Source organism: Terrapene carolina, unplaced genomic scaffold, assembly GCF_002925995.2.
Source record: "Terrapene carolina triunguis isolate 2854851 unplaced genomic scaffold, T_m_triunguis-2.0 Scaffold67, whole genome shotgun sequence".
NCBI classification, from domain to species: domain Eukaryota; kingdom Metazoa; phylum Chordata; order Testudines; family Emydidae; genus Terrapene; species Terrapene triunguis.
The window spans coordinates 16,901,579-16,927,898 of NW_020664418.1; the positions used below are offsets into that span (position 1 = coordinate 16,901,579).

The following is a 26,320-nucleotide window of genomic DNA, read 5'->3' on the forward strand; positions in this document are numbered from 1 at the left end:
AGTACTTTCAGAATAAGGTTACAAAAAAGTCAATATCTGTATCTCCTAATAGTTTCAAATGGGAATACCACACAAATCAAGGGTGTCCCTTCCCATTCTAGAATTTTTCCACTTCTGTTCTCTTCATATTTCCTAACATCTATAGCCACATCTCATTCAATGCTGAACAGGCTTCATCTCCTGTACGTATGCACAAAGATTAGTATTATGCACGTTAATCCAAACCAACAGTTTCCTAATTTGCAGGTGGGGGCTGATCCAATCAATGTTGCCAGAAAGGTAACCACTGAATAGAAAATAAAAAAAGGGGGTTGCTATCACAGTGGGTAGTGACAGACACTCCAACAGCAAACAAAAGGATGTCAGTCTCTGGCAGCCCGTAAACGGCATGATTTGGGACTCTGATCTGTGTATGTTTAAACTGTTTATTGTACAAATTAGAATTACAGATTATACTGAAAATGTGCCTGCTGCCTTACATAACTAAACTTCACCATAGCATTTTAAGGAGTCAGTATATTAAGTACAGGGAATACATAAACAGTCAAGTAAACCTTTTACCGTATAAGGCAAGACTGGTATGTTTTTAAAGATGTAATTTTTACATGGATAAAAGTCACATAATTACACAGGCAGGAATAGTCTGAAGATTATAGTTCCAACAGGAGAGTCTGGTAACTATGCAATCTGTAGAAATCTCATTCCTTTCTGAAGGAATATATAACTCCAGTAATCACCTCCACCATCTGATTCTTTGATACCCAAGGCTGTGATTTTATCACTGGTAATCAATTATGAGTTATTATTCTAGGATCTTTGCATTTGGAATTGTTAGTGTTGGTGCAAATCTGTGAGCTATGGATGACCAAGCCACTCATCTGTCAAAATACACTCTCAGACTTCTTTCTTATAAAATTATGTTCAAACTAGATATATGGCATCACAGCAAAGACACAGACAAGTGCATGCAGAACTTTTAGAGACCACAATTGTACATTCTCAGTCTTCTAACACCAAGACAATCAGTAGGGAGAAAAAAAATTATCTATAGGGCTCTCAGGCTACAGTATTCGACAGTCACATGGTTTCAATACTTTCACTCCACACAGTAGCATAATCTTAGCGAATTGGCCCATTATGCCAGTCTATAGGTGGACAGTCTGCTAAACACTTCACAGAGGCATTGAAATAAGGCACCCTGGTCAGTAGTTGCATCTAAAATGACTCAATACCATTAAATCCACCTGAGACAGTGCACATGCATATTTAATGAAGACTTTAGCAACCAGGCTTCCTGCCTTTCAAAAGGATACTGCTCTTGATGGAAATGGCTTTCCTAAAATAAACCTGAAATCCCCACATAGACAGCAAAGCACACTCCATGATTTAATGCAGCTAAGAGCAAATGGCCTAACTGTAGATTCTTCTCAGCCCCACTGACTAGTTTCTACTGGCTTGAAGGGGTAATCTGAACAAAAAGACAGTGGTGGATCGTGTCACAAAATGAACACTCAACAGCAGCAGGCAGCATGAGATTAGCACTATTCTGTATGATCAGATCTGTATTTCAAACCAGATAAATATAGGAAATCCATAATAACGTTAAAGTAAATATTCTGAAATGGAACTGAGACAGTCTCAGACTGGTGGTCTTACTTGTTCAGTTTTGTCCTTTCTTAAATATAAATTAAAATACCAAAGCCACTGAGTGAGGGTCAGCCACATTAGAATGAGAAAACTGGCACAGTAACTCAAAATAGGACAGGCAAAATGCAGAGAATGCCTTTAGACAAATCAGAGCAGCAATCATTCTTTTTAATTTACTTGAGAACAAGGCTTCCTATCCTGACAGCTGGGACAGGCATTTTCCTGTCAGACAAGCAAATCCGAAGACTTTTGATCAGGAATTCCCCCTATTCCCACCCTGACCTGTACCTGTACTCTTGTCCCTTGTGTGGGCAAGAAATAAGACATTAGGGCTGAGCCAGTATGGCTATGTTCTGCTCAGGAAGTTACAGCAGATGAATCTACTATAACAACTATATTATAAAACTTCTACTCACTACAGAAAGCGACCAGACAACACAATCCACTCACCCCACTGTTGTGCTATTTCAGGCAATTTCTATATACAGAGTAAAGAGGATAGCCAGCCTTTATCTGACTAAGCTAATCTATTGGGGTAAATGATGAACACTTGTTTACAAAATAAACATACAACCATGGTTTTTCAATAGTTTCAGTAGTTGAAAGGGCAGGACGTGTATGTGCAACACTGTATGCATACAGAATCTGAGCATCAGAGAGTGTTATCAAAGGAGAACTGATAGATAAAAATATGGCTAAGACTAAATCTCACTTATTGCATTCAATAGAAAAGGGCTTTGGAATCAAGTGCAATCCCTTGTGTGCCAGGAATATTTAAATTGCTTCAAATGTAACATGCAGTACCACATGACCAGGACAGCACTGCAAGATTTTTGCCCTATGTACCTGGGGTGGGAGGGCTAGATCCCAAGAGATGCTGAAAAACCACAATTCCCACTAAAGTCAATGTGATCTCTGGTGTTCAGCATCACCTCTAGACGGCACTCAAGCGGTTATATTAATGCTACTACTGTTAACATGAAATTTTATGTAGCAAAGAAGCCAGGTTAGAAAAATATGAAAGCCAGAAAAAAAAAATTTACAGGTGGAATGCTTAAAGAAAATTCAAGTAATTCAACTTCAAAATCTGAAGCGAAGATTAAAAAAAATGCACATAATGAAATAAAGTACAAAACAAAGAGCTAGTAGCAGAGGATATTTACCAAGAGATAAAAAGCTTCTGACTTGCATTTCTAAGGAGAGAAATGTAGAGCACCTTACCTGTTTTATAACTCTGTGATCTGTAGATATCCCTGAGCTCTTTCATAAGTCGATCTGAAGCCTGGACTGACCCAGACACTGCACCCTAAAATTAAAAAACAGGCAACAGTTAACAGCTTCATTTGTATTACTAATGCTTAAAAAAAAAATCTGTATACTCGCAAAGTCTATGCAACTCTATTAAGGTACCACAAAATGGTAGAGTATATTAATTTCACAGATCTAGCAGTCATGCAAGTTGAGAAGTCAAGTACCTATATAGTCAGAATCCCCAAGTCAGTTCCACACTCCTAGTTTAGCAACATTTCACATGCTGAATAGTATGGTACATTGTATTTACATTTAACAAAGAAAACAGCAATACAAGAATATATACATGTGACAATGCTTTAGGGAAGTGCAAAAGATTGCAGCAACAAATTTAAGGAAAAAACCCAAGTTCCTTCAATGTAGTGCAGGTAGAGTGGCTGCAATCCAGTGGTGCTTAGGAACTGTGCAGCCACAGTATCTTCAAAATGCGTACTAGTTTTCAAGGGCAAACAAAAAATACTAATGCTTCTACACAAAAGCTGCTGGCTTTAAACATCTATCCTTTTATACATGTAGCTTGTTTTCAAATCTTGCAGAAAACTAGCCACATGTCTAAATACAGTAACTCATCACTTAAAGTCATCCCAGTTAACATTGTTACGTTGCTGATCAATTAGAGAACATGCTCTTTTAAAGTTGTGCAATGCTCCCTTCTAACGTTGTCGTTTGGCAGCCGCCTGCTTTGTCCACTGCTTGCAGGAAGGGCAACCCGGTGGAGCTAGCTGGTGGGTGGTTAGAACCAGGGTGGACCGACAGCCCCCCATCTATCAGCTCCCCGCTCCCCTAAGTTCCCTGTACAACAGCTGCCCAGCAGGCTAGTAATTGCAGCTGTCCCTCCCCACACTGCCATGTGCTGCTCCTGTCCTCTGCCTTGGAGCTGCTCCCCGAGACTCCTGCTTGCTGGGGGGGGGGGGAAGAGAAAGAGCGGGGCTAATGTCAGGGTGTCCCCCTCCCCCCTGCTCCTGCACCCCGCTTACCCCATCTTCCATAGAGCAGGGGCAACACAAGACAGAGGGAGCTTCCAGGCAGCAGCAGCTGCAGCTTCGGTCTGGTCTCAGCTTGCTGTTCTAATTAACAAGGCCGTGTACTTCTGACCCCACTCTTCATACTTAAAGGGGAAATGCACATCTCTCTCTCACTCACACACACACAGGGTGTGCATCTCTGTCTGCCCTCCCTACTTTCCTGCTGCCTTGTACAGTAGAGTGTGAGAGTTAACCCTTAAGGGCTCAGCCAATTGCTAGTTCATCATTTAGCAATAAGGCATTCCCTGGAAACATCCCATCCTCTGACTCCTCCACCTCAACCAAGCTTCACAATCATCATCACTGTGTACCAGTATTAAATTGTTTGTTTAAAACTTAGAGCACGCGAGAGAGAGAGAGAGAGAGAGTGTAAAATATAGTCTTTTGTCTGGTAAACATTTTTTCCCAGGAACCTAACCCCCTCATTTACATAAATTCTTATGGAGAAATTGGATTCACTTAACATCGTTTCACTTAAAGTCACATTTTTCAGGAACATAACTACAACGTTAAGTGAGGAGTTACTGTACCATTGGACCTCTGTGAGTACGAGTTCTGATCATGACATGCAGGAAATTATCTTTCCCCTTCTTCCCACTGACAAGTTCTTATAACTCAACTGAATTGATTTTGCTCAGAGTTCTAAAAGGAATTAATCTTTGATTCAAGATCAAGCACTGAAAATTTCTGCACAAAAGGAATTTTGAAGTTTATGAACAACTAAGAGAAGAGGCCACCCCACCGAAAGTTGTCTGTTAAAGTGAGGCAATGTAGTAGAAGATGTAGATATACACACGCTTGTGCACGTTGTGTTGAAGTAAAGTAAAATAAAATAAAGTAAAAGCAGTTTATTGTAGTTTAAGTACTCTTAAGTTTATAAATGCTGTGATTTAAGTACTCTTCCTTTTCTCAATTAGTTGTTTTTTTGTCCTCCGGTCCCCCAATGTTTACCCAGAAAACTGTGAAGTTTGTTTTTTGCACCCAATTTTCACGCATTTTTAAAAAATTTGTAACAAACATCAATCAATTCCCAGGAAATCATAAAGACCAAACATTGAATTCTGTGAAGCCTATCTTTATTTTATAATTTCAATGGATATCATAAATATTTATTTTTAAGCATGTTTTTCTATTTTTATCTATTTAAATGTTCACAGTTGTGGGAAATTATAGAATGGTGGTAAAATAATTGTCAACCCCCATTGTTTTGTGACAGTAGATGTTGAGATTAAAAAAGTTAAAGCTTTACCATTGTTAAAACACAAATTGTCAACATCACATGTCAAAATATACAAACTATATTATATCCTTAAATCAAACTTCAACAAGTTCTTAGGCAGAGTAAAAAAAAAAGTTGCTTATCTGTACATTTCTTTTATCAATGGGAATATATTTTGTCGGTTTGTGTGTACAGTGAAATATACTGATAATCTATCCTTCCAAGCCTACCTATACAGTATACCAGTAAAGCACTCGTAGTGTAGACATGGCTCTTGTCTTTCAACCCAATCTATTATATTGTACCAGTGAACACATCAGATGAAGAAAATGCAGGGGCTCTGTAAAATTGCCCATAAATGTAACTGTTATTAATTCCCCTTTTCAGAAGTAATCAGCTCCTTAGAAAAGGGCTGCTAAGATTATGCAAAGTGTATTGTATTATTGCTCACTTCAGACACACAGGAATGACATTTCAGATTCTTGCCTAGATTTACAAACCTGATACCTCATTCAAACTCCTCAATTCTTGTCTCCCACTGAATTCATGTTATCATTTGTCCTGTACAGAAAGGGCTTATTTTCTGGATGTTTACAGGGAACCCAGGAAATTGGAGAGAACCCCTTAAATTAAATGTCAGATGAGTCTGGATATATAAATCTCTAATGATGAGTTCATTAGAAAAGTACCCTATATACTCATTCAGAAGCCAAATTTTTTTTGTAAAAAAGGGAAGCACCAGAGAAGGGGGTCAGCTTATGAACGGGTACAGAGAGGGAGAGGTGGGACACAGTCCCTCCCCCCAACAGAGGGAGCAAGGAGAGGCAGCACAGCCAGCAGAGCCAGAAGGGAGGAGGCGGGGCCAGAGTCTCTCCGCTTCTGGCCACGCTGCTCTCCCCCAGCCTCCAAAGCAGCTGCAGCTCCGGGGCTGGCAGGCTGCAGCCACACCGCTTGGCCCCGCCCCCCAGAGGAGGCTGTGGCCGCGCCGCCCGGTCTGACCTGCCGGAGCAGCTCCAGCCAGGCCAGAGACATCCTCCCCTGGCCCTCCCCAGATAAGGTGGGAAGGGATGGGATGGGGAGAGTGTGGGGGTCCCTGGCTAGGGGTGGGGTCATGTGGGGGGTGGTCACAGGGGTTACTCCCCCGACTCCCAGTTTCTCCCCCCCAAAAAGTTTCCACACCAGTTGCTGTCCTGGCCCGTCAGAGTAAGCAGCTGGCACACCAGAACACTTTGTTTACTTAGGTTTACCTCCGTGCCTGCGGGCGCTGGAGGTAAACAAACCATCTCGGCCCACCAGCAGCTTATATTGATGGCCCGGGAGCCAAAGTTTGCTGACCCCTAAATTATAGGGTTGGCTTATGAACAGGTTATAAAAATTTTCCATTTTTACTTATCCATCTTGTGGGGGTCGGCTTATAAATGAACCAGCTTATGATCAAGTATATATGGTACGAACCTCTTTATGAAGAGAAGGCAAACTCAACTGGCTATTGTACTTCAGAGGGACTTTTCACCACAACTATTCAGTGAATTAAAAAAAAAAAAATAATAATGATTGGGACTTATTTAGAAGCCTCTTCCTGAAACTGAGCACAAAGTGGGGGATAGCAAATAAAATGTGGTTTCACTCAATTTATATTTCCATTAATGAGAGCCAAGCATACAGGCCCACTTTTCAGTTTATCAGTACCTGAACTCAGATAGCAGAAGTCTGAATGAGTCTGATGGGATAAACTTTCTCTAGGAAATTGGCTGCTACCTAAAACTGAGAGAAATTAATGGCGTTTGAAGATCCAGAGGATGTGGGGGAAAGGAATAATGGTTGTGAGGTTTCACTCCATATTCTTTATGAAAATATACTTATGATATGACTGACATAACTGAGATATACTTTATGCAAGGATGGGTCTTGTAAGGTATCATTGGAAAGGTTATGATTTACTGAATGTGATTATCCAATTTGTATGAATGTATCATTTATGTATCTAAAGTTAGAAATATGGACTATGTAACAATTACAACTGGGTGTGTATTGGGAAGACATCCACCAGACGACAGGCCATCAAATCTGATGAGCCATCAGAAAGGAACAAAACCATGAAGATACTAATCTCTCTCCCTCCTGGGAGGCATCAGGGACAACTGTGACATTACAAGGTCAGGTGGTCTCGTCATCTGATATTAAACATTACCTAGGACTTTTTGTAACTTTCCACTGGAAGGGAAGGGGGGAGGGAGGGGTTAAGTTTGGAAAACAAATAGGATTTACATAAGGCAGGAATCCTTTAAGGATGGGGAGAAAGGCAAACGGGACTTCTCCTCTCCATGGCCTGTCTGCCCAAGAGGAGAAACTGCTAAAGCCACCTGAAGAGAAGGCAGAGGGGAGTCTAGCCTAAGACAAAAGGTCCAATCTGAAAAGAAATATAACTGGAATGCTAAACTACAGAAACTTTGCAACCTGCCTAAAATAATATTATGGGTAAGAAATTATATTTTGTAACCTGTTTCTTAAGTATATTGAGCTTAGCTTGCATACTTTGTTTTATTTGTTCAGTAAACTGCTTTGTTCTGTCTTTTATCTCTTATATTCACTTAAAATTCACCTTTTGTAGTTAATAAAATTTGTTTTGTTTATTATTTAACCCAGTTTCTAGAATTTCTAACTGGGGGGGCAAAAAGTCGTGCACATCTCTCTTCACAGTGAGCAAGAGGGCAAATTTTATGAGCTTGCACTGTACAAGTATTTCTCTACAGTGCAAGACAGTAGTATTTTGGGTTTGTCTCCCAAAAGGGGTGGGCACGTGAGTGCTGGGGGAGCCATCTCACACAGACTTGCTTTCAGTCTGTATCTGCAGTGGGATGCGGCCCTACCTGCGTGTATGTGCTGCAAGAGGCCAGAGAGCCTAATTCAGCAAAGCAGTAAGAGGGAACCCAGGCTGATTGAGCAGGGGAGGCTCAGTTAAACCACAGCACATCAGGTAGCATCTTAGAAGGGGGGTCTAACCCGTCACAATGGCTTCCTTACTTTGGATGAAAAAGACAAATTTGAAAACTCAAAAGCCACACCTGGTAATGTTAGCTTTTTTCCCGGTCCTTTCTCTCCCTCTAAATACAAAATGTGTAGAGCAGGGATGGGCAAACTTTTGGGTGCGAGGGCCACATCTGGGTGGGGAAATTGTATGCAGGACCATGAATGTAGGGCTGGGGCAGGGGGTTGGTGTGCAAGGTGTGGGAGGGCGTGCGGTGTGCAGGAAGGGGTTCAGGGCAAGGGGTTGGGATACAGGGGGGACTTAGGGCAGGGGGTTGGGGTGCAGGAGGGGTTCATGGTGCAGGCTCCGGCCCGGTGCCGCTTACCTCGAGCAGGCTCCCTGCCTGCCTTCGCCCCGTGCCACTCCTGGAAATGGCCAGTATGTCTGGCAGTGGCTCCTGGAGGTGGGGTGGGGCAGGCGGCTACACTGCACGCTGCCCTCGCCAGTGGGTACCACCCCTGAAGCTCCCAGTGGCCGCAGTTCCCAGTTCCTGGCCAGTGGGAGCTACAGGGGCGGTGCCTGTAGGCAAGGGCAGCCACAGAGCCCTCTGTCCCCCCGATCCTCCAGGGGCCACAGGGACGTGGTGCCAGCCACTTCCGGAAGCAGCGCGGGGCCAGGGCAGTCAGGGAGTCTGCCTTAGCCCTGCTACACCATGGGGCTGGCAATCCTGCGGGCTGGACTGAAAGCCTTGACAGGCCAGAGCTGGCCTGCGGGCCATAGTTTGCCTTCCCCTGGTGTAGAGGCTAGAATACATGCAAACAGTCAGGATAAATATGTAAAACTCAAACTTTAATGTCTTTAAACTTTTAAATGATAACCAGAATTCAAAGCAAAACCTAGAAAAAGAGGAACTTCATGTTTACCTAGCACTCCACTTAAGACCAAATTTATTATCAGCATAAAACACATCTATGTACTGTAAAGTTATGGATTTTAACATATTCAGTGTTTTCCTGTACTTGATTGGTTTATCCTGATTTTTCACCAGAGTTCTGGACTAAACAGCTTTGTAAAACCCAGGAGCTTTTCAGGTAAAAAACAAACCCAAAGGGCTTATGGATGGCAAAGCATTCCTCCCATGAATGCAGAGAGCTAGTAACCCTCCTCCTGTGTGTGGAACAAGCTACAGTAGCAAAAGTACTGGGAGCTCTTGCTGGCACCACTATGTCTGTCAGGGAACACAGCTTTTCCCAGCCCTGACAGACACAGCTATGTCAACAGAAGTCCATAGTGTAGACATAGCCAAAGGGTATTACTCTTGGGCCATCCATCTTAGTATTCCATTGGATCTGCATACACAAACTGAAATTCTACTCATTTTTCTTAATACATAGGACTTGTGAAATATGGTCTGCAATTAGGCATGTAGACAGAGGCAGAGGCTCTGCTGAAGCTGTCTCCTTTCATTTGGTTTGCACAGGTACACAATAAGGAGGCAATACTTCAAAGGAACCATGGTTCATTGTCCAGGTAAAAAGGGGCTTTTCCAACTCCTCCTCCCCCCTTACAAATACCCTCCTCTTCTGGTCACCCATGGAGGAAGGGCACAAGTCCCTCTGCTGACCTGGTCAGACCCTCCCTGTTTCCTAGATGGACCAGGTAAACCTTCTGTGTGCATGGTGGAGGGGGGAGAGGGAAGGGAAGCCTTTACAGTGGCAACTGACTACTTGTCTCCATTACGCCAGACAAAGACCCCACCCCTTAATATGCAATGGGGGCATTCTGCAGTAGCCTTTGCCTCACTAGTTGACGTAACTGGGCAGAGAAGAGAGTTCTATTGCTGTTTAGCAGTTGCACATGGATGGAATTTTAAAGATACCCACTAGAGATTCCATATAAAAGCTGTATTAGATGAAAGTTCAGACCGCAAAATGAAGCGCTCAAGTCTGTAAATGCAAAAGTTAAGGTTGTCTGTGCAACCTGAACTCACAAGGGGACAGAGTTGTGATACAGGGTTGTGTGGTTTAATAGGTGTTGGTTCAGAGGAGCACTACCTCATGTGCTGCAGAATAGGAACAATATATAGTGAATGAGAGGGGATCATCAGGAAGTGCAATGTCCACATAGGCCACACACTGAATGAGACAGCTTTTTCATATTTATCCTTTATCTTCCAAGAGCACAATCTAACTATAATCTTTAAGGTGATTTTTCTTTAGAGCATCTTAGTTCTGTCATGTTCATTTTTAAGATGTGCAGAGACATGAACAGGAAGATGAGGAGCAAAAACACACCTGGCCATTTAATATTTAAGTGACAGCTGTTGAAGTGTGGGTGTCTTGAAGTTTACACAGGCAAAGTAAGCTAAGAGTACGATCTTTTAAAGAGTTGTTAATTAAGCTTTGCTTGTTCAAAAATCAGAAGAAGGAGTTAGGTCAGGTGGACATGGTACAAAGCAAGCATGTTGTAGCATGTGCCACTGCCAATGCCCTTTGCAAATGAGATAGTGTTGCAACAAGAGGAACTCGAATTGCTCATTTATGAGGACACATTTGATATAGTTGCTATAATGGAAACCGGGGGAAGAGAAGGAAGAAAAAAAATTACAAAAATTGAAAAAAAAAAAAAAAAAAAAAAAAAAAAATCAATGGTTATAACCTATTTAGGAAGGATCGAGTGGGCAAAAGAGGAAGGGAGTGGCCCTCTATGTCAAAAATGGCATTACCTGTTTCTGACTGAGTCACTGATACCTTGGAATAAAAGTGATCTTGAACGCTTATGTATCAATGTCCCAACAGATAAAATACAAGATGAGGTATTAGCTGATGTCTACTACAGACCTCAAATCACACCAGAGAACAGGAATACCAGCACCTTATGCACCTACTAGATCAAGAACATCTGGGAAAGAAAGCTGCATGATCATGGGAACGTCAATTTGAGTAACACATGCTGGAAGTCTCATGTTGACAGTACTCAAACATCCTTGGAATTTCTAAATACTATATATGACAATTTCCTAACTCAAGAAGTGTTGCATCCAGCACAATGGAATTCTATATTAGATCTCATCTAGACAGATAAAAAGGAACTGATCACAGAACTAAAAATTAATGGTAGCTTAGGTACAAGTGATCATGACTTTATTATCTTCGCACATTATAAATTTAAATCAAGTCCAGAACAGTGATATATAGATAATTGGTATTCTAAAAGGGCCAATTTCACAAAGCTGAAAACAAAGGGACAGAGAATTTAATCAGAAAAATGTGAATGATCATTGGAAATTGTTTAAGAATACTTTACTAGATGCCAAAAAAGCCACAATCCCAAAATCAAGGAAGGAGATCATACTGGTTAAAACCCGATCTGGTTTAGAGGGGAAGAGAAGGCAACTATAAAAAAACTAATATACAATATATCAAAACAAGTAGAAGAAAATGGAAGTGGATAGTAATGAATATAAATCAGAAGCTAGAAATTGTAGAAAAGTTGATAAGGGAAGCAAAGAGACAAGGAGAAATCTAAGGTCAGAAGAGTTAAAGGACAATAAGGATTTTTTTTTTAAAGTATAACAGGAACAAAAAGAGTCATAAGAATGGTATTCGTCCACTGCTAGATGATTATGGTCCAATTACAACTAATAATGCAGAAAAGGAAGATGTTCAATAAATATGTCCACTATATGTAAATGATGGTTTCTCTGTAACTTGAAGTCTTTAAATCATGATTTGAGGACTTCAGTAACCTCAGCCAGAGGTTAGGGGTCTATTACAGGAGTGGGTGGGTGAGGAGGTCAGACTAAATGATCTAATCTTAAAGTCTAGGAGTCTGTGTAGTGATATAAAGTGGATAACACTTTCCATTCCACTAGTATCTCAGGAAGATGTTAAACAGCAGCTACTAAAGTTAGTTTAAAAATCAGCAGGTCCAGATCGCCAGCTTTTTCAATACTCTTGGATGCAAGTTGAGGCACTTGCTTGGACCATTAATGCTGATTTTCAATAAGTTCCAGAAGACTGGAAGAAATCTAATGTTGGGGAAACAGGATGACCCAAAGTAATTATAGGCCTGTCAGTCTGACATTGATGCTGGGCAAGATAACAGAGCGGCTGATACAGGACTTGATTAATACAGAATTAAAAGGAAGGTGATATAATTAATGCCCATCAACGTGGGTTTATGGAAACTAGATATCGTCAAACTCACTTGTTATCTTTTTATGATATTACAAGTTTGGGTGATAAAATAGTATTAAATGAAACATACTTAGATTTGTGTAAGGCATTGACTTGGTACCACATGACATTTGACTAAAAGACTATAACTATATAAAATTAACATGGCACATATTAAATGGATTAAAAACTGGCAGTTGATACATTTCGAAATGTAACTGTAAACAGGGAATCAAACAGGTGCGATTCCAGTGGGATCCCACAAGGATTAGTTTTTGGCCCCATACTATTTAACATTTTTAATCGATGACCTGGAACAAAACGAAGTAACTAATAAAGTTTGCAGATGACACAAAAATTGGGGAGTAGTAAATAAGAGGACAGGGCACAGATGCAGAGCAATCTGGATCACTTGGTATTCTGGGCACAAAACCAATATGCATTTTAAATGTGGCTAAATATAAATGCATACATCTAGGAACAAAATATAGGACATACAGTATTTACACAATGGGGGACTATCCTGGAAAGCAGTGACTCTGAAAAAGATTGAGGTCATGGTGGATAAACAACTGAACACAAGCTCCCAGCGCAATGCTGTGACCAAAAAGAACTAATGCAACCCTTGAATGCATGAACAGGGGAAACTCTAGCAGGAGTAGACAGGTTATTTAATCTCTATATTTGGCACTAATGTGACTGCTGATGGAATGCTGTGTCCAGTTCTGGTGTCCACAATTCAAGAAGCATGTTAAACAATTGGAGAGGTTACAGAGAAGAGCCATGAGAAAGAAAGATTAAAGGCTTAGAAAACATGCCTTATAGGGAAAGACTCAAAGAGCTCAAACTATTTTGCTTACAGACAAGGTGAACTAATAGTCTACAAGTACCTACATGAGGAATAGATATTTAATAATATACTCTCCAATCTAACAGAGAAAGGTACAACACGATCCAATGGCTGGAAGTTGAAGCTAGACAAATTCTGATGGGAAATAATATGTATTTTTTTAAACAGTGAAGGTAATTAACCACTGGAACAACTTACCAAGGATTGTGGCGGACTCTCCATCACTGACAATTTTTAAATCAAGACTGAATGTTTCTCTAAAAGATCTGCTCAGGGAATTATTTTGGGGAAGTTCTATGACCTATGTTATACAGGAGGTCAGACTAGATGATCATGATGGTGGTCCCTTCTGGCCTTGGAATCTATCAATCTATGAAAAAGAGCACAAAGCAACCAGTGAAACTCTGGATTCCAATACCCACTTGGTGCTGTGCTGACTGTCAGAAAGCCCTTACTAAATTAAACTGCAGAGAAACTTGAAACATAAAATATGGGTGGACTGGTATAGAGTTTTATTTGGGATCCCAAATAAAACTAGTTATAGTTATCATTTGCCTCCTCCTTGTAACATTAGAAATAATTTAATTTGAAGGTTTGATGGGTATTAAAAATGTGATTCCTTTTTCTAATTCCATATGTACTTGTTTGTTTTGCCATCCTCTGAAGAAGATAAAGTGAACAATAATTGTGTAAAAACAAGGTAGGAATTTGGGATTTGCCTTTGTGCCTCAATGCACTGAGAGAATTCCCCATCATACTGTGCTATAAGAAAAGAAAGCCTAATGCCAAACAGTTTAGAGTCAAAGTTCATTTTTTCTTAGTATGTAGGGCATATTGCACACCATTTTAGAATCAACATTCTGCTATGGTTCCACCATCTGCTGTCTAGTAGTGCAGCAGTGGACATTAATGCAAGTATGAGATTAATTAATGCAAGTTCTTTTGCTCAGTGGTGGATCTGTAGCTTTCAGATCTCAACTCCGAAGGAACAAAATCTTTTAAGGCATTTAACCAAAACAAGAGCTACTATTTCTGGTGACCCACACAAATACTGTGGCTCCTTACAGGAGCTGAATACACCATTCCCTGGGCTCGGATGACCTTGCTGATGCTGGTGCATAAACAAGAGTGTGTTGGCATGAGAAAGAGCTATTATGTAAGTTGAAGCTGCTGCTGTGGGAAAAAAAAAACAAAAAACAAACCAGCAATGTTCATTTCAGCTCCAAAAGAGAGAAAGAGAAGAGGAAAGCCAACGTTTGCCAAATGGAAGTACAAAATCTGTAAGGAAAGAAAATTCACAGCTTAACCATAAAGAATAAAATTAAAACTATGGGGCCTATTTTCAACTCCATTTAATTTCCACGGACAGAGTGACTGGATTGTGTCACCTCACACTGTTGTGCAAGTTTTTGGTTTTTTAATTACAATTATTGTACCATCATCATGAGATCATGAATTTTAGATATACATATTCCTTTAAGTGGTGTCTATCCTGAAGCTCTAAGTGGTTGTACACATTTTAAAAAAGTTTAAAAAAAGAAATCAAGCTTTAATGGTCAAGTCCTTGGATGGCAAAAGCAGAGTCCAGTTTGACTTGGTTTAAAGATCGAAAGTTAGGGATAACATTCTGAACTGCATAACTTTCTGACCCAAGAACCTGAAGTCAGGGTATGGGAATATAGAAGAATCACTCAACAAAATGCACAGTGCCCTCCATTCAGCCACCCTATTTCCTTCAATCCACCACCTCAAGAAAAGCACAACTCTCAGAATGATCCACCAGGCTTAACAAATTCAACCAGTGTCAGACTGATGCGGGGACAGGAGCAGTTCTAGTTGAGGAACCTTCATGGTGGATACCTTGCAACTTAATCACTCCATTTTGAAAAGCAGGGTGCAGTGCCTCCACTTATTTTAAACTGTGATGGTACTGAAAAGGAAGAAGCTGTCTCAAGTAGCCAGATCCTAAACTATCTAGGGCTTCACTGGTGTCACAGGCTAACAATCGCAAGAAAAATCTTAAAATAGAGCTGGATATGTCCCAGGCCCAGCTACTGAGATTATATTATTGGTTCCAGTAATAAGCAGCACCACTTTTTGTCCAATATTTTCATTCTAGACAGATGACAGGTCTCCAAATACTCACATCTACTGAAATACCAACAGCAAATTAAAGAGATTCTTTATGAGTGGGACAGTCATGATAAAGATTTAGGGACAACACAGATAGAGTATGTAGAAGGTCCTCAAAAATCCCACTCAGAAAAGCATTGAAGATACTATACTGAACCAACTATATTTTATTTTATAGCAAGCATGCCGTGGTCTCTAATCTAATTTCCATTTTTTAGCAGGAGTCTTGGTTCCAGGAATAGAAGGTTTCAAAAGCTGTTTTATTTGAATCACCTCAATTTAAAAATCAAGAAAAAAAAAAATCTTGATTTAGAGATGTTATGCTAATTTTTAGTAAGAAAAACTCCCCCATAAAAAGAACTGTCTATTTCATTAACGGGTCATAGAATTCCCTCCCAGAGTGAACCTGTGGGAGATGGAAGATTATTTGGCAGACAGTGTGATTCGCTACATGAAGTTCCCAAGCCTCTGAGGAGAGGATAGATGCTACAAGGCTAAGCAGTGCTTTTACTGCTATATTTTCTGGGGATATTTCTGCTGGCTTTCCAAAGGATGATACTGTAGATAACAACTGCTCCCAGTTCTGCCTCCTGAAAGTAATACCTACAACACTAACACCTCAACTACACAGTGAGATTTCCACCATCAGAAAGAAGGAAGGTGTTTTGCAGCCTACAGCTTGCCTTCTGTGGTTATCAAACAGATTTTGCTAGTAGTCAAGCTTCTTTGATATACTCTGTGCCAAAGTGGAGAGGGTGATAGGACTCCACTTTTTTTTTTAATTTTTAAATAAAGTACACAAATGTGTAAAAATACTTCAGAAAGTGTAAAACTGCAAGTACCGACTGCATTAGAGATTACTGTATTTTGCCTTTTGTATCTTTAAATGTTCTAAAGAGGTATGAGCAACAGCTCTCGCTTACAACCTAGCTGCTTCCTGTTGATCCTGCAGAGAAAACAGTCCTCCTATCAGAGGAGGCAAGTAGGAGACAGACTATGGAGAAGGAAAACCAGCTAGCTAGATACCTCTGGCAAGAGACCTAAGAAATGTTATGAAGTGTGAAAAATGGATTTGGTGTAAGTTTTTTCACTCTCATCAGTGTGAAAGTTGTTTTTCAGCTGAAATGCCAGAAATTCTTTAATCTACCTTACAAAACAAATTCAATTTAAATTGGCATTTTCCAGCTCAGATGAAAGAGGGCACGCCATGGAGCACTTTGAAGTTGTCACAGTGCCTCTCTGGAATCCAGGCTTCTAGCAAAACCCCTTCAGAGCGAAGGATTTTGAGAAGACATTAGGGTAGTGATCAGTTCACTTTGGAGTTTTAGAAGTCTTTTACCAAACCAGCTTAACAGAGTTTAGCTTCTCCTCTTAAGTTTCATGGCTTGAGGCTTCTTTTCCTAATACATGGTAGAAGTCAGCTACAATGTTTGCATACACAGTAGCAACATTTATTTGCTAGATATATGTAGCACTGGGTTCTGCTGCAGTGTAAGTGTATTAAGTCCAATACCTAGGTACACTTACATTTAGGTGGTCTTGTCTTTGATTCTTTCTGATTTTTTCTAAAATTGCAAGGTTCTCTTTTTCAATTCCTTCATCCTCAGATTTCTTTCCATCAACAGGCTCTTCCTCCTTCATGTCATAGTGATCTAGGTCTTCAATGTCCTACAAGATGGAGGAAAATTCACTGAAACATATGAACTGTAAAGTCCAGTTAGCACAAAAGATTGCTCTCCATGCTGGGGTTTCTGGGGCATAGATGGTGTACTGTGAAGAGTACCAAATTAGTCATCTTTTGATGCTACTTTTATTTTGCCTAGACTTTGCTATCACCATTAACAGGACATTCTTGTAATTTAGGGAGGCTGTGATATTGTACACAAGGCCCACACTCATCTACACTTCTGCTGGCAGAGACTTTGGTGGCAAAAAGGCATCGCTGTGGGAAGGGGAGGTTGCAGTTTACCAGTCCACTGAGACAAGTAGAAAACAGGGGTCTAGAACACCTCTGAAGGGAGCAGAGGGAACGTAACCAGAGAAGCTGGAAATGAACCTGTCTAGAGCATCCTCTACAGAATCTTAATTGCAACTTTCCACTTCCACAGTAGTAAAAGTTTTACAACTGCTGAGTTTCTAATCCACATTTGGTTTTTGCCAAACATGAAAGACAGAAAAACAAAGTACATGTAGTTCACTATGTGAAGCTTTCATCTGAAAGAGGCCAGAGGGAGCATCTGCATTACATGGACGTTAAAAAGGACAGAGGGGGTGTACGTCACAGTTGAAGACATTAGACCTCAACTCAGATCTGGGTTCAGGTATCAGTTATACAGTCATTCTGACCTTGGACAAGTCATTTAACCTCTGTTTTTAAAAATAGTGGGGATAGTACTTCCCTACCTCAAAGGGTGTTGTGAAGCTAACATAATTATTTGTAAGTTGTTCAAGTACTAGGATTATGAGGGCCATGCAAATACTTAGATAGGTAAGAGTTCATAAGTTACTAAAAAGCAGTATTTGCTCTAGGGTTCTTGTCCAAGTTTTTCCCTCCTGCCACTGTTGTGCTTCATTTGTCCCCCTCAGATGACATCCTCATTGCTAAAAAGGAGGCTGAATTTCAGTAACGCAAGTATACAGGATGTAACATACTTTGGAATCCTTCAAAATGAAGTGTTATTTCCCCAAGAGTCCAGACTGGGAGTATAAACTATATGCTGGAAACCTTGAGGTCGTCAGAGACTGCCTGAAAACTAGGAAAGGTTTTAGAAGTGTCTTCACTTACTTGGTGCATTTGACAGCATTTTGTGTGCATTTCCCATCTATGAGGTTCTTTCAGATGAGAGAAACATTTTTAAAAGGATATAATCATAAGCAGTGCTCTGGTATAATTTGGGGTATTATATGGTTTTAAAATCTGGACTAGATTTCAAATGGATTATGTCTGACACTCATCTGTCTTCAGGGAAACAATACATTGCTTCTATATAGTGAAGACAACCCTTTTGCCCAGTGTCATTTGTACAGAAATACGGGGTTGGTTAAAAGCAAGCAAGTTCTAAGACACTTCTAGAAATGCTGCAACACTAGTTAATTCTGATCTACCTAGTAGCTGGCTACAGCAGACTCCTTTAGAGTTATTCCATTCCACGAGGTACATATATTAGGTTCTTTTTGAAAAAGTTGTATTAATTCTCTATTCCAAAAAACAAAGGGAACTGTATTTAATATCCTTTTTATTAAAAATATAAATTTTAAGCCTGAGCAATTCTTGTCTAATAAAACCTTTATATTGTTTAAACACAGACATTTGCTTCTCTTTGAGCCATTCTAGCATATTAGGGAAGTAATTTGAGGTGGGAGTTGCATATATGAAGGAGCTTATTAAAATTAGTATCATGTTGCTATACAATCATATTACCCACTTAAAGTTTGGTCTCTGCCGTTTCACACTTTGCTCCACCTCTTCAATATATCTGAAGTTAAGTTTTTTTTTAAATGGTTCAGCTGATTTATGAGAGTTAGTGAACAAATTTGCTCTCAACATGAGGCCTCAGTTCCACCTTGGGAAACTTTTTAAAACATAAACAAAGCCAGTTTATAAACTATTGGAAATAAGGGTTTACAATGCAAACTTGCTGATATGGCACAAGCTTTTTATATATTGTTCGGACAAACAATGAACAGATGTCCATGTTTCAACATCCAAGTACCTCATTTTCAGCAAAATACTTTGAGAAACTATATTTTCGTGCATGAAGGGTTATCTGAGAACGCCAGCAAAGCGTTGAACTTTTTGGTCAACATTCATACGCAGCACTTTTCACAGGGCCATTTTTTGCCTAGCATATGTGCATTTTGTTTTCATTAGCAATCAAGGCAAGGATCGTGCAGCCTCTTGAACACAAACATCAGATTTACAGTATAACAAATTCTCATACACATACTTCACCCATATCTTCTTCCTCCTCCTCCTCTGACGTTACTTCTTCCGTTGTTCCATTCTGGAATACAAAATTAGGTTTCATGAATTGTATGGATTTTTTTTTTTTTTTTTGCTTAGCATCACAGTAGCAGCTCTGGTACATATGACATTTACATTTACCAAGATTCACACAGGACTGCAGCTTAATCTAAATGGATCAAACAGAAAGGTGATGCATGCCTAGTCTTATTTACTCCATTACCAGGAAAAGTGGTACAGATATATTTCTGTGCAAAGTCCAAGTTAAAATGCTGCCATGCCATTATTAGTTTAGCTACTGTAACATTAAATCTAGCAAAGTGGGAGCTTAAAAAGGATATGATACAAGGATAGCTATTTAAAGACAGTGGTAACCTACTAAAATGAAATAGATGACTGTCATGACCTCAGAAAGCTATCTAGGTTTTCAGAACATTCAGGAGTCCACATGGATATTATGATGGCCTCAATTAAGTCATGAGCTAACTAAAATCTGTTTACTTCTATAGTAAATATAAATTGTGCAACAATTATTGTAAGGTATTGACTATGTGGTTTAGTTCAAATTTTTAATGAGTTGTCGCATATTATATGGAACAGCAAGTTGAATCAATTCTTCAGTAACTTGCTGTAGATTATCTCAGGTTTGCCTCGAGCTTCCTGGTGTGACCAGAACTATTCAGTGAATCTACTTCCTTTTATAGTGATCTAGTGACTTACAAGTCCATCCCAGAGTGGAGTTTCCTTTTCCTTGTGTGTAACTGGGGAAAGAGAGATTAACTATACAACTATAATCTTGCTCATTTTTGGTCACATTCCCGTTTAGTCATTACTATATTACTGTAAGTTATTTTACCACATGACAACTGTTTGCTGTTCTACAGGAGTTTAGAAGCCATGTTGTTATCTTAACACATACAAATAAAAGGAATATTCTCAGAGCCTATTACATATACTTAGGGCTCTACCAAATTCATGGCCATGAAAAATGCATCACGGATCGTGAAATCTGGTCTCCCCCCATGAAATCTGGTCTTTTGTGTGCTTTTACCCTACACTATACAGATTTCATGGGGGAGACCAGGGTTTCTCAAATTGGAGGCCCTGACACAAAAGGGAGTTGCAGGGATGGGTCGCAAGGTTATTTTAGAGGGGGTCACAGTATTGCCACTCTTATTTCTGCACTGCCTTCAGAGCTGGGCAGCCGGAGAGCAGCGGCAGTTGGCTGGGTGCCCAGCTCTGAAGGCAGCGCCCTGACAGTGGCAGCGCAGACGTAAGGGAGGCAATACCATACCATGCCACCCTTACTTCTGCGCTGCTGCCTTCAGAGCTGGGTGGCAGAGAGTGGCGGTTGCTGACTGAGGGCCCAGCTCCGCAGGCAGCAGCACAGAAGTAAGGGTGGGAATACCATACCATGCCATCCTTAATTCTACACTGCTGCTGGCGGTGGCTCTGCCTTCAGAGCTGGGCTCCTGGCCAGCAGCCACCACTCTCCAGCTGTCCAGCTCTGAAGGCAGCACCACCAGCAGCAGCAGTGCAGAAGTAAGGGTAACTGTACCACAACCCCCCCCCCCCCCCAACAACCTTGCAACCCCCCCCCCCCCTCCAAAAAATCCTTTTTGGGTCAGGACCCCTACAATTACAGCACCGTTACGTTTCAGATTTAAATAGCTGAAAACACAAAAGGAGAAAGCCATGTCAGATTTAGGCAAAGGCTCCATGAGATAGGACCAAGAGGTTATGTGCAGTACATGGGGAAGTAGAAAAGTGACTCAAGTTGTGGTGGGCAATAGTCAGACAGACAAAATTAATCCAAATTATATAACAAAAAAAGATTAGAATAGCTAAAGCAGAAGCCAGTTAGGCTGCCTAAGCAATTTGGCTATGGGGACCAGAAAGTGGAGTGGGTGAATTTTTGAAGCATCAGAGGAAAGAGCAACAGAATGGCACAGCCTGGATGTTTATGTATTTGGGTGGAGAAGGGAGGAGTTGAAAATTCCACATAATAGCCCATGCTGACAGGGAGAATGGTGGGGTTAATTGTAACAAAGCATCTGCGAGGAAAGATACGCTCAGTTGCGGCCCTGGGGAGCCTGAGATAACAAAACCATCCAGGCAGAGATGTCTAAGACAGCTAGATATGACATCCAAAGTGGAGAAGTACACTTGAGTAGACAGGCCCATGTGAGTGGAGTCTCTCCGGGTTCTATTCTTGGACCCCTCTTCCAGAGAAGGAGATGCCGCCAAAGAAACCACTGACAAAGTGGCTGGAGAGGTAAGAGGAGAATCAGTAAAGAACAGTAATGAAAGCCAAGAAAAGGCAGGTTAAGAATCAATAGTATCAGAGGCACATGAGAGATCAAAGAGGACTGAACATAGGCCCCCTATGACAGCCACAAAGAGAATGAGCGAGTGACATCAATTTCCATTAAATGGAGATGGTAGAAGGTAGATTACAGTGGTTTGAGGTGAGGAAGTTAATGCAGTGGTTGTAGGCAGACTGTTTAAGTTGAAAGATGAAGTAGAAGGGGGAGGCAATATATTAGTCAGAGTCAAAGCTTTTGTTTTTAAGATGATGTGGCTTACCAAAGCTTATTTGACCCTTTCCATTCTGTGTACAAAGGAGACTTTTATGGTTTAAGATGAGAGGCTGGCTGTCAGAGGAGTATGAGTCGGAAGAGAATAGGTGAGAGATAAAGATCGGTGACTAGCAAGAGCAGGAGGGTAGGAATAAATGAAGATAACAAAATACAACTCTCTCCTTGAAGATGAAGAAGCATGTTAGACAAGAAGACGGGACTGAGAAAGCAGTTGAAGATGGCAGACAGACAATGGATTCAATGAGGAAGTAGTAGAGTCATTTGGGGAGCTAGACAGTAATGGCAAAAGATAAAGGGAAAGTTTGCATTGGCAGAAGTTCTCTAGATTTTTCTCCAGAGATTTCAATGCCATGGGAGCCAATACGGGTCATGGCTGGAGCAAAGTACATTTGTGGAGAGGGGTAGCGGTGGCAGCAGTGCAGTGGGTGAAAGTCAGATTGGGAGGACAGACTAGAGATGTGAAGGACAACAAGAACAGTGGAAAATTTAGAGATGTTGATGGTCTGAAAGTCACAAAAGAGAGTTGTGGGATGCTGATATATTGGCCTGAGATCAGGAATTCAGCAAGAGAGGTAATAGAGAGACCCGTGCTTAGTGAAGACTAGGTCCAAGGAATGGCTGTATTTTCATGTGACAGAGCTGAGTCAGGATTGAAGACTGAATGAGGTGGTGAGAGAGAAGGTAGAAGGCCAATGGGTCAGATGAGACAGTCAATATAATAATTAAAGTCACCATGGATAAGACTAGATGACAGATGAAGAAGAGAGGGGAGCCAGGAGTTATGAGGCAGTAGATGACGGCTAAGTGGAAGGGGAACAGTGGAGTTAATTTTGACAGATGAGCCCAAAGAATGGCAAATAAATAGATAGGAGGAGAAGAAAACAAACAATAATAGAAAAGGCAATCACTATCAACATGCCTCTTGCTAGCTGCTTCAGGGCATGGGGTGATGGAGAAGGAATGTCCTTTGTTCACTGAGCACCTACTGATATATGCAGTAAAAGAATGAGTATAAAAATAGTTACTCAAAGTTGTTCCAGAAGCATGGGAAAAAAGTCAAACAATTGATGGAAAATATTCTACACAGGTATTTTGAGTCCCCAAACTAAAATCTTGGGCCAAGTTCACAACTGACAGTCCAGAGGTTGTACACATGAACACTTCCCCACAACCTCTTTCTCACTGGGAATTGGGAGGGGGGGAAGGGAGGGAAAGGGGAGCTGTACATTATTCTCTCAATGATAGAAAAGGTAAGTAAATCCTACAACAAAATTAAAAAGGAAGGACAGGTGCCTTAAGTTTTGGTATAAAGCAATAGCAATATAAAGCAGTGTGTCCAAACACTGGCTACTTTAAGATCATTCCTTTCCTTCTTGCTATATATAATCTTGTTAGAATTAAAGAACAGGCTTTTAATTTCCATTAGATGTCTAGATCTTTTGGATTTACCTGTCCTGTTGGTAATGGCTGATCTAACATCTCAACATCTGGATGTTGAGGAAGGTTGTATAATCTGCAGAGGTCACATATCAATCGCTTCAGTTGTTGAAGAAGCTATAAAAATTAAAAGACAAGTTTTATTTTAACACAGTTTAACACATTTCCAAGTTTCTACACTGAAGATACATGTTAAAATGACAGGCTGAATGTTCAGTAAGTACAGAACTAAGTCCACACAGTATTAAGTCCACAGAATGATAACACGAGTAATTAAGTTTCAGACACTCATTTCTCTATAATGATCACACTCCTATAAATTCCTAAATCAGGAAACCACCAACATGGCAAGTCAACAATGGAAACTGTAAAAGTTTTCTGGGTTTCACAGCTCAAGTATCAAATTTGTGCCAGCAATGTCCATGAAGTTGCTCTACCCTGAGAGCAGTGAAATGGATTACATCTCAAGAGGCACAATCTATCTCCCAGCTTCCTGTCTTGGAGAAGTATGTTTTTTAAATATGAATGCAACCTACTACCCCACAGCCTGGAGCCATGTGGCCATGGCCTTACCCTTTTCCAACCCACTTTGGGGAAAACACACCCCTGGAGCAGTGGGAGATAGCAGTCCCAGCATAAGCAATGAGACTGGCCCTTGTGCAGGGATAAGAGGAAGAGTAATCTCCTCTCCTCACACCTGTCCTCCTGTAATAGGCTCAGGCATAATCTCGGCCCAAATTACTAGAACTATTGGATTCCAGTAGTTATTAATGTGCTATTGATTACTGTATCTTGCAATAAAGTTATAATATGTAAATGAAGAGACTTCACATGGTCATGGTATCCACAGCATTGGCTGCAGAACTGGGGAGTGGGTGGTGCCACCGTGATCATGGTCTAACCACCTTTTGGCTGGGCCAAACCTTAGTGACAATGCGACTGGGTGGTGTTGCAACCAGGTACATGGATTGCCACACCACTCAGATTTGCACCAGGTCACAACACTCATTAAAATTCACAGGGGGCAGGTGTAGGTATTCATGGCTCATGTCAGGCTGCTGATGGTGGAGGAAGGGGAAGTGGAGGGTCAGGTGGGGGGGGGGGACACAAAAAGGGAGGAGATCTATGCCTTTTCCCCACTTCCCTGCATAGAATAAATTCCTTTATTTCTGCATGTAAGGAATAGTGGCATTAATTTTGCCTCTTACCACTATACTTGAACTGTGCGCATGAATTCATTTCCATGATTACTAACATTCCAAACCTCTGAGCAACTCACAAACACTAAAAAAAAAAAACAAAAAAAAACCAAACACACTATCACAAAATGTTTCCTTCCTTCCTTCCTCCTTTCCAAGCCCTCAAACAACATGAATTAGGCAAAGAAGCAGGGATTGCGGATTATATATTTGCTATATGATCAACAAGAACTATGCACTATAATACAGAAGATGAAGCCTGCAGATAGGGTTGCCAACCCTCCAGGATTGTCCTGGGGTCTCCAGGAATTAAGATAAATTTTTAATTAAAGATTACATCATGTGACAAAACCTTCAGGAATATGGCCAACCAAAGTGGCAACCCTACCTGCAGGAGCTGGAGATAAGGTACTAAGTTGCAGCCAGGCATAGGTCTCCCTTCTACAAGATATGAGGAAAAGTTTTCCTGCCACTTTCAGAGTGCAAAACAAGATATCTGTTTACACAGGTCTTCCTGCAGTAGAAGCAGCTATTTTTAGGCCAGAAAGCCCCAATTCCCTTTAAGTATTTCCCTTTAAGGAGGCAATCCAGCCTCATCAAGGGTGCAGAAGAGATCATCAGTCAGGACAATACAGATACTTCAATTAGTTTATTTTGATGTTTAGATGCCCTGGTGATTAGTAATTACATTTCTTTACATCGCTAGTCCTGGAATTGGCAACCATTTTAAAGATACAAGGCCTTATGATTAGCTGAGCTAGATACACTTACTTTATCCCACTGGAGCTGAAAATCCAGGTTTTCCAGTAGCATAAAGCACTTGTTTCTAGCTCAGACTAGTAGCAAGACAGTGATTTTTAGGGACTTCTTAGCTGACAGAAAAGCAGCTTTCAAAAAGTTTATAAAAAAATGTTATGAGTAATTGTTTTCCCACTTTGTACCCCGATTTTCCTTAAAAAGGAAAGTTCCTTGCAGGCAGAAAGCTATGAATTACAGTACCAGTACATTAATAAAAAGTCTAAAATAGCTCTTTTGTATCTTACTTATGCCACACTTTCTAGGTCTCTGTGAGACTTGCAGGTCATCCTGACAACTCCTCATGAATAACATAGGTCATGCCAATAAAGCCTGTGTACTACCACCATACATCTAAAGAAAAACAGTGTGTGGTGGAAGATTTTAGCAACACAGCTGGGAAGACTGCACTCATCAGTTGTGCTATTTTTCTGTAGCTTTTTATTTATTTTCTAAAAGCAGCTGACACTTCTACGTATTCTGAATGTTAAGAGTCCTAAGGAGATTGATTAGTGGGTGGAGTGCAGATGAGGCAGATGATAAATATCACATGGATGTCTCTACCACATGTGTATACAGGGCGAATCAGAGGGGGGCCCAGGAGGGCCATTTGGCCTGGGCCTCAAGCTCAAAGGGGGCCTCAAATTTAGACACTTGTTAATTTTTTGGCATTTGATAAGTTTCGCAACTTGTTTTTATGTGCATCCCTATCGGATCAAAATGTGACACACTCTCTCAGCTTAGAGCTGCAAATTTAAGCAAATAAGAGATGTGATTTAGTAAATGACAATTTTTTTGTTAACTGATATAGATTTTGTCATATTAAAGAGTTAAAAATGTTCATAAATATTAATAAAAATATATCAGTTCTGATGGCACAAGATTAGATCACATGTCATTTTTTATTTTTATTATGGCTAGTGGCCTCAAAAGCTGGAAGTGGCCCAGGTCTCTCTGGACCTCTGAGAGGGCCTGTGTGTATATACACCTGGGA

At 40.6% G+C, this 26,320-nt stretch overlaps 1 protein-coding gene across 1 annotated transcript in view; it reads right to left on the reverse strand.

Annotated features, from left to right (window-relative positions):
• Positions 1-26,320, reverse strand: part of UBE2Q2 (ubiquitin conjugating enzyme E2 Q2) — an 88,205-nt gene that overhangs the window by 11,935 nt on the left and 49,950 nt on the right. Inside the window, exons 3-6 of the mRNA XM_024205427.2 lie at positions 23,345-23,449; positions 19,279-19,335; positions 16,859-16,999; positions 2,869-2,953 (exon numbers count right to left, since the gene is read on the reverse strand). Of these exons, the coding sequence (XP_024061195.1) occupies positions 2,869-2,953; positions 16,859-16,999; positions 19,279-19,335; positions 23,345-23,449 (388 nt within the window). The remainder of the gene's footprint in view (positions 1-2,868; positions 2,954-16,858; positions 17,000-19,278; positions 19,336-23,344; positions 23,450-26,320) is intronic.